This window comes from Lissotriton vulgaris, chromosome 12 (genome assembly GCF_964263255.1).
Source record: "Lissotriton vulgaris chromosome 12, aLisVul1.2, whole genome shotgun sequence".
NCBI lineage: Eukaryota > Metazoa > Chordata > Amphibia > Caudata > Salamandridae > Lissotriton > Lissotriton vulgaris.
In genome coordinates, this window is record NC_141700.1 from 365562169 (window position 1) to 365574852 (window position 12684).

Here is a 12684-nt window from a genome sequence, read left to right on the forward strand (position 1 = left end):
AAATAGGGAAGAGACTGAGCAGGCTCAGCTTAGCCGTTTCAGCCGCCTAATGCACGAGCAAGTGGAGAAACTAATCAGGTCTACCAAATCAGACTCCCCACGGGACCCTTGTCCGGCTACGGTCCTCCACTTAGCACCTAACACCATAGCGGGCCACTTAGCACCTCTCTCAAACAACATACTAAACGCTGGATCTTTCCCAAATATTTGGAAAAAATCCTTTTACGACCCATCCTGAAAAAACCTACTGTAGAAACCACTGAGATCAAAAAATATTTGCCAATTTCCTGCCTGCCATTTCCCTCAAATTCTGGAAAAAGCGCTAAATGAAGAACTGCGAGATTTCCTGGAAGCAAATGATAAAATGGACCCAGAACATGAATTTCAGCCTCTACACAGTACCGAGTCAGCCCTTATTGTAGCCACCAAAGAGATCCGCTGCTAGTTAGATGGAGGAGGAAAGGCAATTCCTATTTTATTAGACCTCTCAGCGGCATTCGACACTGTAAACCATCAAGTTCTCATTCAGCGCTTAGCCGAAATGGGGATCACTGGTGAAGCCTCTAAGATACTTGAATCATTCCTAACAAAGTCACGATTGGTGGAAACAAATCACATCCATACGCACTGCCATGTGGAGTGCCCCAAGGATCTTCACCGTCTGAAACCTCAAAGCCTATGTGGCCCCCTCTTGCAAAACTCATCCACTCCCAGGGTTTCACCACTATTTGTTATGATGATGACACACAAATAGAGGTGTCTCTTTCAAACCCTGGTGATTTCGCAAAAAGATTCAACAACTGTATGGCTCATAATAGGTTGGATGCATGAAAACTGCTTAAAATGAAACACCGATAAAACAGAGGTACTACTCTTTGGTAAGAACACAGACCTCTGGAATACAGCTTGGTGGGCGGAAAGGGTAGGATCCTGCTCATCCCCTGTGAAGAAGGTAAAAAGTCTAGGCGTCCTTCTTTATGATCTTCTATCCTTGTCAAATCAGGTCCATTCCATTCCTTTATCTTGTTATCACACCCTGAAGATTATAAGAATTGTTTTTTTATTTATCCTGATGGAGTTAAGGAAAACAGCGATCGTGACCCTAGTGTTATCCAGGATAGACTACTGCAATGCCCTTTACTTAGGTGTAAATAAAGTTACTTTACGCAAACTTCAATCACTCCAAAATGCAGCAGCACGATCGCTACTTACACTAGACAAATTTAGCTCCGTGTCCAAAGGGATCTGAGAATTACACTGACTGCCCGTCCAGGCAAGGGTACAATTCAAGACCTTTATGTATCGTCCATAAGACCCTCCACAGGACTAGACCGGTATAGTTCAAGAATCTAATTAAACAGCACGTTCCCAGATCATCGACTGCCTCATTGTTGGTCATCCCCAGAATGAAGACCGTAAAGTGGGGTGGAAGATGTTTCTTCCACCTGGCCCCTAAACTTTGGAACATTCTGCCTTTGAACCTAAGATGCCAAACAAACAGACAAATATTCAGAAAGGCGCTCAAAACTTAGTTGTTCGCACCCAACTCCTAATCTCATGTTGTCCCCTCTATTTTAGGATTTGTCAGCTCTAGCGCGAAGACACCTTGGCATACACACGCTTTATAAAACACTATTTCATTTCAGATCATCACTGATTGAGAGAAAGGTTTAGACAGCCATCATCGGAGAGAGAAATCACTACAGTGCAGTTTCATTACTGTATAGGATGGTCAGAGTTTTGCATTAATTAATTATTTATGGTACAAGTTGCGCTTTTTAAACTAAGATCAATACACAACAGAAACCGTTGAGCACATGTTTTTCAGAACTATTTTTTATTTCAGTCATGACAACATAAAAGAATATAAAGTAACTATAAATGGTGTTAACATATCCGGATACAATACTTTGTCTTCTAAATATGTTAAACTAAATATTGCACAATAAACATGTTCACGATTGTTTTCCTTGGGACTGATTTTAGAGCAGCACGGTGTACAGAAAGGCTAAGCAGTCCATGTCACTACAAAGTCAGCAGCCTTGTAGAAAAGACTGCATCATCCTTCCAGAGTAGAAAGTCTCACCCTAACATAAATCTTGAGATATTTACATTCAATCGGTCACAAAAAGTAACTACGTAAGACACTGAGGAGTAAGTATTTGCCCTACTCCATTAATAAATATATATTTACATTTTTCCATCTGCCGTTAAGCAACTATGAAACAGTTGTGTGTGTGATTATTTTCAGCATTATCACCACTTTAACAGTGGGGTTTGATTCACACAATGGCAATCCACGTTGAAGAGCCTGTACAAGAGAATGGTGATCTAACAACTTTTAGAGGTTCCACTTAATCCAAGAGTACTTTGCTGTCCTATAACAAGTGATCATGGTACTTTGCTGTCCTATAACAAGTGATCATGGGTATAAATATTGTAGTCTGACAACTTTCCTACGTTTTAAGGCCTCTTGTTAGTCATTTGGAAGTTAAAACTACTTTTTACAAATCCATTCTCAGGTATTTACACAAAGGGACGGCACCATTGGTCAGATGCCGCATGCTGTGAAAAACTGAAGGCCTGGCTAACCAGATGGAGGTGCAGTTGTGAAACAGCACTCTCACAACTGCATTGGCTTGTGACTGCGACTTGAATAACATGCTAAACGTCAACTGCTCTGAACAAAAATTAAGAAATGCTACATGGTCAGAAGCCAGTAAGGTTGGATGATGCCTCAAATTTGAGTAAGGCTTAGATGATGAGGCCTCAAATTTTAGAATTGTCTAACATTCAAATGTCATGTATTTTGTCCCTGCAAACTTGCCAATAGCACAAAATGACAGACAGAGTAAAAGGCTAAGAAGTAGAAGGGAGCATAAGAAAGATTTTGAAAAATCCAAAATAGAGATCGAAACATGCATAAAATGAGCTAGAACACAGGATGTCAAATTATTTTTAAGTATAAAATAAATATTTAACATTTTGTTTGCCCCCCCTCCAGAGACTTGTAAAAGAAATATTCAACTTGATTTGCTATACTACCTATTTTAACATAAGAGTATACTCCAATAGGACATTGCATCACCACATTTTGCTTTATAATTAAATCGATCCATAGAAAGTTCTAACCCCTGCATAAAAAGCAGCACTGGGGTGCAACAGACCATGGTTTGGAATCAAGAGAGTATTTTAAGACTGGTTGATTACTGTTAAGTAATTTAAATCGCATTGCATTTTTCTAATTTGCCCAGAGAGGGGGAATTAACAAAAAGAACAGATGTCTAGGTGTCAACTGATTTCCTTAGTCATCTGCACTGGCTTAAGACAATCTAATAAACTGAATATAATTTACCTTGCACCGCTCACAAGATGTCTGACTATTCCACAACAATAAATTACTCTTAAAGTTAAATAGTTTGCAGCAACTCTTAATTAGCTCACATCTCTTGTAAAAATGTGTCGTTACATTTGTTTTCGGTAAACATAAATCAAAGTGCACTTCAAGTGAATTTTCTTGTGACTTAAAAGCACTATAAAAAGTTGTAATATTCAAACCTATATGAAAGTGCACATTAAATTGGATTCTATTTGTAAAAGATGTGCTGTCAGGCAGAAGGTGAATAAGCAGGGGAGGGGATCCTTTAGCTGGGTGCAAATGCGGAATTGTTTTTCAATTAAATATATTCAGAAAAACGACAGTGGCTTTTTTATGTTTTCCAGCCTTCTCCTACATGAACCTATCTCACAACCTCTTGCTCTACTCTGGTTAACCTTTGGAGTAAAAAGAAAAAAAATACCTCATTCAATTTGAGTAAAGCGACATGCTGAGTCAATGTCAGATGGCAAAGATGGACACTGTTCACGCAACAGACCATGATGAGGAGCAATGTGATGGATGTTCTTATCAAACAAAGCACTGTGGCCATTTACAAAATATTTGTACTGCATTTTCCGTAGCATGAACTAATTTTGCTATACAACAAAGTCTTCTTTCACATTTTGATTTTTTTTCTGCCCTGCAATCCTTTGTTCCCTTCAATTATGTTTCAATTTATGAGGTGCATATAATCGCCACCTTTTGCTTGCACATTATATTTCTTCTCCTTCTAATTACCTGATCTTAAATAACTAGAAGTGAAACTGTTTGCTAATGCCCACAGAACCTGAACTTGCAGGTATCTCGGATGACAATTTGTGTGCCTAAAAGAGGCGGATGTAAAACAAGGCATCGGGAGTTATGGCCGCTATCATTTTCACTAATAATGTACTATAATGGAATCTGGTATGAAGTATATTTTTCCCATAGAGAATGGAGAATTTACACCTAAAAGAATGAAAACTTAGAAGATTGTTGTATTTTAATTTTCATACTGAAGGCTCCCTTTACAAAAATACCCCATATTTGAAGTAAAGGGTCTTTTATTCTTCATGGGGCAGGATTATGGATGAATGACAAAAGAAAACTGCTGGCGTTGCCCTGGTCAGGCAAGATCATTTACCAAACTAAGGGCCTGATTCTGATGCGGTTAGGAAGGCCTCCTAACGGCTTTTGCTCCATCTAAATCAGATCGGGAATGTCTTTCACACCGACTCGGAAAAGATTCCAACCGACTGAGTATGATGAGAGTTAGGCGTTCCGAATATCCAAACCCGAGCATTCCCAATCGGGGTCAAGGGGGTACCCATGGGTCTTTCCTTACCAGCCATGCACAGTGTGGCAGGCACCAGGGGGTGCCCTATTTTCCCCAGGTACTCCTTTCTTCAGTGGGAGCCCATGCATTTGAATCGGAACAAAGGCTTCCATTGAAGTCAATGGGAGTCCAACTAAATCGTATCTGGAAGCATCAAGATGCATGGTATTCGGTCAGTTAGAAGCCATTCCCAAACCTATTGAGTTGGGAAGCTTTCCAAACTGCATCAGAATCAGGCCCTTTGTATAACATTCAGGGAAAGTTTTGAACGTGCCTTTTATTTACAACTTTGCAGTGATATTGCAGAAAGGAAAACTTATCTGGTGACTGAGTCAGCTAACCTTTGTCCCACTCTTCTGCATCACAATCCATTCCATAAAGATCGGATGTGGCATAAATACTGCATACCTCCTGGTAGGTAATTTTTCAAATGTCTTTGGTTACCATTATGTGCAGAAGGAGACATGATCATGACTAGTATAAACCTAGTCTTTGCCATCTATTCTTCCAATTTTCCAGACATTTTTTCCGACAAACTAAAACTGGACATAACATGCAACTCACAATTCTAACAACATTTTTCAGGCTGTATCTTGTGATCTTCTTTGCATAAAGATTATCCATGTAGGATTTTACCATCTAATGTATCCACTCAGCGTCAGTCAGGCTTGATTTGACATTGGGGATGATTCAGAAAGTGCAGATTAATATTACGTATAAAAAAATTATTTTTAGGTATGTTGAAATAGTGCTACGGTTAAATAATTGACACTCTTGGAAAAGGATCAGGTGAGGCATGCAGCTTCCATTCTAACAATATATATACATATATTGGATCCCAATATCAAGAGTATTTGATAGAATCAGTGTTGACCAAGCCACTTTCAAGTGTTTAGTTTGTAGCTGTAAACTACATTATGAATTTGTAAGTGAACTAGATAAATCACAAGAGAATTGCGGTTTCTCATTCAGAAAGGCTTTTCCGCCATGGCTTTTCTCAGCCTAGCATTTATCTGGGGTAATCCCTTTTTCAATCCTCTTCTGGACGGCCGGTCTACAGCGCCTTGATGCCTTAGGGTGATGGTTACTCTTTACAAATTGCAAATCAAATCAAATCTAAAACTTGATTGTCTGTAAACATCCTAAGTCAATATGTTGACAGTAGGTACAAGAACATTAATTCTGCTAAAACAAATAGGTTATCTTTTAAACTAAGTCATATTACACAGTATGATCATTCCTTGTCTCCGACAATGCAGAGGTGATAATTACAACCAAAACTTAGGCCCATGAAATGAGTGTACAATAAAAAAGAAAACATTAGAGTGCCCCAAAATATAGCTAACACACAAACAGGTATATGACCAATGAAAAGCAGCTTCACATTTACAACATTGGTTTACACATGGTTTGTACAGGAGTAATTCAAAGGGGTGTGCAATATAACCTTCAACTGCAATATATTACAGGATTTCAAAAATATGTATATATTCAGTAAATATAATGGTTCATGGTAAGGGATATTTACAAATAGGTTCATGAATTTAAAGTCCATTTTCACAATCTTATAACTGTTTAGTACAAAGAACTTTCAGTGTCCAGGTCGGCAAAGCTGGTCCCAAGTCTCTGATCTTTTCTCTGGTCCAGTCCCTTGACGGCAGCTGGTAGACAGAGTGTGCTTACAGATTTCGGCCTATTTTTGACTCCCCAACTTAGAAAAGACAGCTTTTTTGTGATCTTCTTGGTCGTATCAATTTTATCTTCATGAATAGACAAACCAATCATGGAGTAGGCTTTCTCCATTCCCACAGAGTAGGTGGCACTTTTGTTATGCTGCACAAAAAGAGAGAATACAGAGTAAATTACAAAAGCGTCCTTTCACATTTTCCAAATGATTTCAACTGAAAATGTGCATTCATGTTTGCAAAGTTACAAATATTAGGCACTTCGGTTTAAAAGAAATTAAATCAATACATCCAGCCTTAGGCATCCTTGGCACTCCAATGATAAATTAAATAAGACATTCAAATAATGTAATACTTTTTAAATTGAGCAACAAAAGACAACATAAATTCGTTTAGCAGCAAATGTATCTCTAACACCCATCATCTTGCTTATGTCATAACGTTTACAAAAGTATCTTCAAGTGAAAAAATGCAAAAAAAAATTAATAAATCAGCATCTTGATGAGTGAAAACCACGTTTCAAAGGTATTTTTCCATGTCTACATGTAATTAATGTATTAGATTTTCATGTCGACTATCCATAATTTGAGTACTCAAAGCTTTGGGAGAGTTGTCAGTTTAATAAAGATAGTCATGACAACCTAGTATTAAACGTAAATATATTTTTATCCCTCATGGGATTTTCATTAATATTTATGAACATTACAATAGAATTTTAATTCCCAATGCCTTCTGGTAATGGATGGAATAAGTAAGTAAGGTGAATCGTTTTCCACCACAGAGAACACTGGAGTGTCGTCTCCTACACAAGTCTTATAAACTCGAGGCCGAGAAGGGATTTGAGGATGATTTCTTGGAGTTAGAGGAAACAGTACATAAGGGTTCATCAATGTTTCCAAAAACTAGTGTGTCTGATTCGATTCTATAAAACAATGGTGCTGATTTAAAATGAAAGTGCTGACGGTGGCCAGAATGTGACAGTGGAATGTAATGTTTGGCCTAGTAAATGGCACCCTATTCACACCAAATTTCTTTGTTGTGACAACTTCACCTTATGCAAAAAGACTTTTCGAACCAACAGGAGGTGTGTAACTTTCTGAAACCAGGCTTTATGAAGCAATTAAAAGTCCAGGCCATGGAATAGTTGGGGTCACCTACAAGACCCCTGGATCATTTCAACCCTTCCCTGCCACACTTAGTATGTCCTGCTCTATGCCTCACACCATCTTCCGCTCTGCTTGTGGCACTTCTACCCCTCCCACTCCCTCTCTTCCCATTTCACCCAGAGTTTTTTTTCTATCTCTCCTCTTACAACTTTACTTCCTCCCTGTCTTGTGCGCCTCGGTCATCCTGCCCATTTTGCCGAATCTCTTGTGATCCTTCAGCATAGCACATGTGTAAACTGGTTGTTCTGTGTATACTAGCTGTTTCTTGTAAAGCCCTTTACTACATTAGAGTACAATTGCACAAAATAAAACCTATATAAAAATAAATCTTCCACGCTCTGCTTCTCTGTTGGAAAGAAGAATATCTTGTGGCAAATTGTGGATGGGTGGTAGTTGAAGATGCACTAACGATTGAAGCCACGGCTACTGGTGTGAAGTTCGGGGGGGGGGGGGGGTTAGATGGCATAGAGGTAGTTTTTTGTATCGATGATGTTGCCGTGCCTCCATTTTCATGCAGTTTACCTGCATGGTTTGACCATTGAAGACTGCTGAGCGATCGTGATTTGTCTAGTTGGTGTGGGTAAGGCTAAGTCCATTGTTCACTGTATCCTATATTGACTGTGGCTATGGATCATCAGTCCATCACTCAGGGCATCAATTCTTTGGCTAATTCGGCCCTGGATAATAATGATGATGGTGTGGCCCTCTCCCCTGTCAATAGTATCATCATTATTCTTTCTTTCCCATTTAAATTCAACTCAGGTTTGGGGGTATTGCTGCGGGAAAGACACGTTTGGTGTTTCCCTCATGGACTTTTCAGTTACGTACAGTTTTATGTCCTTTGATCTGGAACCATCTACTAGATGGCGGGTGGCAACCATTGCCCTGGTTGGGTCCGTAGCATGTTCTTCCCTTCTACAAGGTGTTAGTGGACTGTCTGTATGTGTTTCGTATGCCATCAACTTCTATGTGCTGGCTTGCGATGAGTATGCTTTTATCTGTAACTGAGTGCCATAGGCTGCGAGACATCTTCATATGACGAAACGTTGAATTTAGCACCTTCCACCATCTCCTCTACCTTCCTTTAAAGGGTAACAAGGATAGTGAATTTAATTATTTTCAGTACAACTGTTATTTCTGCTGTTCTTTTCTTATCACTCTGTATTTCTTTATTCTAATTTGTCTTCCTTTCCTGTATTACTTTATAACATTATGTATCTGTTTGCCCGCGCCTCTGGACCACTGGCAGGGACAAGAAGGCAGGGGTACATACAGAGGCATCATTGTTAAAGGTGCGCAAGACAATATATCCTTACATGCATGACATATTCTGACGAACAATCGAAAGTAGAGGCGGCAAGGAAGGCGCTACAGCAATATGGCCAAATGTCGGGGTTTCAGGTGAATTGAGAAGGAACATAGCATTTTGGAAACTGCTATGGGTCACGCGATGGGTTAACAAGAGGTTGCAACACCTAGGAGAAGGAACTATGTCCATTCTCCAACTATAAAAATTCTTGGAAATGCTGCTGAGAGCTAAATAGAGAAGCAGGGATGAGGACAGATTGGCGAAGGTCTGAAAGAGTTCTCCATAAATTATAAATCTATAGCAATGATTATCATATGCAAGGCACTTCTGACCTAGTTTAAAGGCTCAATGGATGCAATGACGGAAGCCTGAGAGGCACACGTTGGTAGCCCAATTATTGAAGAAGTCTGGGGAAGAGTATTGAAATGCACACCCAAAAATTGGTAGAAATGCAAGGTTTGGGCTGATACATTTCTATTGTATTCCCACAGCATACCTCACCACTAAAAAAATGAACAAGATCTTTCCCAACGTTTAGGCGAAATGTCCCATCTGTGGAGAAGTGAGCTCAGACTTTTACCATATGATCTGGAGTTGCTCTGCATTGAAAGGAGTCTTGGGAGAAGGTAGTTGACCTGATCAACGTAGCTTGAGGCATACATAACGCAGGAACCCCAGAAGCCTGCATCTAAAGCCAAGAAAGTAGCAACCAGAATAATTGATCTAGCCCTTGCATCAGTGAAGCGACATGACAAGTAAGAAAGAGCTGTAACTTTAAAGCATGCCATCAGAAAACACTAAAATAGGCCAAAACAGATGGCATCATGCTACGTAGGGAAACAAAATTAGGGAAAAGGATGCAGGACTTGGTAGAGCCTGGGATAGAATAGCATCCTCTATTTCAGAAAAAGAGTCAGGATAACAACAAACACCCTGCACATATGGAAACAAGATCAGAGCCTAATGTCTTCTAGTTGTTCATTGGTTAAATGGTAAATAATGTGTTGAAAGCACTACAGTAAGTCAAATAAATAAAAGAGCAGCACATATACTTGCCAGAAAGACCCGTATTGGTTAATATTTGTTTGGGAACAATGGGCTAGGAAAAGTGTGCACACGTACAAGAATTCAAATTAATTTTTCATTGCCATGTTCGTGGATAAGTCAATTGTCTACCTTTAGGGTGCTAGGCATGTCTCAGGGCATTTATAAAAACAAAGAAAGAAAACTGACTGAATCATATGAAAATCAAGTACATAAAAAGAGTAGCATGCCTCCTAACATTCTCAACACATCACAACTGGCAGAGGACGGCCCGGGACCAGGGTTCAATTCCTGACGCGGCTGGGTCGTGGACCAGGGTCAGCGGACTCGATAATTCTCGCCTCCGTGCCTACTATAACCAGGGATCACACTCGGCAACTCTGGGCATTAGCTTGCCTCATCTCCACAACGGCCCCCCACATACGCCGGGGATGCCTGGTTTCACCTTGGAGATACCCAGTAGGGACCATCTCACAGGGAAAGCAGGACGGATTCCCCAGCGGTCTACAGCGCGGAGATACCCCATGTGGGGGTGATTCAGGCGCTTTACAAGACATCATTACATACATTACATGAATTGAAACACTAGCTTAATTTTGTTTACTTTGGCATTCTCAATTATTGTGCTTTGCCATCATATAACATGTTTTTTAATTAAGTCTCAAACATAAACCAAACTCTACACTTACCAGACACGAAGTCTGCTCCTGGGAGCTTATGACCTGAATTTCAATGCCCTTTTCACCAGCTCCTTTAAATAGGCTGACAATGTCGGTCACTCCCATCCACTTACAATCTTTGCCTTCAACTGCAACAATATAGTCTCCTTCCTTTAACCCCCGATCCTAAATGACAAACGTCTGGAGTTTAGTATGTGGACAACAAGAATTCAATGTAGTTAGTAACATAAGCCGATATCATAAAACTAAAATAAATGAAACTGCAGTTCTATAATGAATCATACCTACATTAATTGAACAAAATATCCATTGGGAGTGTTATTTAGTTCAGCTGGCATTACTACCATAAAATAACCACATATACAATTCACTTAGTAGGCGTTTATCGTGTAGAACATAACAATTGTCTGCTAAGGGAACACTCCCTGCTGGTATGGAGTCTATTGTTGCACCTTTACTCCACAAACATTTACCTGTGTATCTGTGAAATATAATAGGACGAGTAGTACATCTTCCAAAGATGCTCTGTGAAGCATATCTCTGGGTTTATAAGGGTGATAGTTTATGGAAGCATGCTTAATAGGTATTGCTGGATTATCGAGACTTTAGGATTATACACTTTAGGGAACTAGTAATCTATATGTGAAAGTATAGTGTTAAAATGTGATTATTAAAAATGTGTGTGTGTGTATATATATATATATATATATATATATATGTGTGGCTTTGCGTGATAGTGCTTCTGACGGAGAGATGCTACAGCATACAACTACATGATTTGTCGAATTTTGTCTAATGTCAATCACGGTGGGCAGGAGGAGCCAAAAGCTGCAACTCGCAATGTAATGCCGGCTGCAGCGCGGGAGCACTGCGGACACGCAGAGCAGGCGTGCCAAAGGCATCCCTGTCTGCACCCGTCCGCGTCTGTACGGGGCCAGTCATTATGCCCAAATGTTAAACTATTCGATGACTAAATTAAAACATTGTCATTCTAAAGATTACCCACTTAATCCCGTTTTACTCGCTCCAGACTAGTTAAACTAGGCGTATGGAAATCAGGGATTCATTCCCTGAACTCGATCAGCCACCTCCCGCTGTAGACATCTCCCAAAGGAAGGATAGTCATAGGCCGTCTGAACTAACAATAATATATTTGAACACCCAGTCCTTGGTAAAACATCAACTGGATATATCTCATCTACTGGACTCAGCCAAACCAGACATACTTCTATTAACTGGAACTTTGCTCTCGCACGAGTCATATCCCAATATTCTGGCAGCTCTTCCCAACAATTACTATATTCTCAAAGCAAACTGTCCTCAAGGAAAATAGGGGGAAGGGTGGTAGCCATAATCCACCAAGAGTCGAAATTCACCACCCTCACCACGTTAGACATCACCTTCGTGGAAAACCTAGTTATTAAACTTGACACTGTCTTTATACCCCTAATCTGTGTACTGCTGTAGAGACCTCCCCAGAATATGCCCCTTTTCTCCCAATCACCGTGGGAACAAATATCACACCTGGTAATCAACCACGCTAAAATACTGCTAATTGGCGATTTTAATTACTGGGCCAATGATGTGTTGGGTGGTCCATGCTAGTCAGAACTGACCGACATACTCAATGGGATGAAATGCGTCCAACGTTTGACATTCCTACCCATATAAAAGGGCACATCATTGACAAAATATGGACCTCCAACCTTACGGTGTCCACACTGACAGTGTCCCCCTGCACCTGGTCAGCTCACTTTTTAAACAAAGTTTTCTCTTAATAACCCATTAATATCCAAACCCCCAGTCAAGAAGGGGCTAATGGGAAGGAATTAGAACCACATCGATATTAATGCCTTCTGTATCTCGCTGGCAACCACGGTACCCACTAATCAGCCCCATGCACCTGGTCAGAGTTTTCTCTTAATAACCCATTAATATCCAAAACCCCCAGTCAAGGAGGGGCTAATGGGAAGGAATTCGAACCACATCAGTATTAATGCCTTCTGTAACTCGCTGGCAACCACAGTACCCACTAATCAGCCATCCATTGACTTAAGTGAAGAAAATAATAAATGGCTAACAGCAGCTAGCAATAACCAGGCCCCC

General features: G+C 40.1%; 1 protein-coding gene across 2 annotated transcripts in view; it reads right to left on the bottom strand.

Moving 5' to 3' along the window:
* Window positions 1-1820: 1820 nt before the first annotated feature.
* Window positions 1821-12684, bottom strand: part of RHPN2 (rhophilin Rho GTPase binding protein 2) — a 286819-nt gene continuing 275955 nt past the window's right edge. The window contains exons 14-16 of one of the 2 annotated variants that reach the window (XR_015302422.1): window positions 10588-10743; window positions 4945-6527; window positions 1821-4506 (exon numbers count right to left, since the gene is read on the bottom strand). Coding sequence is in view for 1 of the 2 variants with exons in the window: in XM_086945136.1 (XP_086801262.1) it covers window positions 6270-6527; window positions 10588-10743 (414 nt within the window). In the remaining variant the exon portion in view is untranslated. Of the gene's footprint in view, window positions 6528-10587; window positions 10744-12684 lie in introns of both variants that reach the window. The other variant, XM_086945136.1, reaches the window with a different exon arrangement.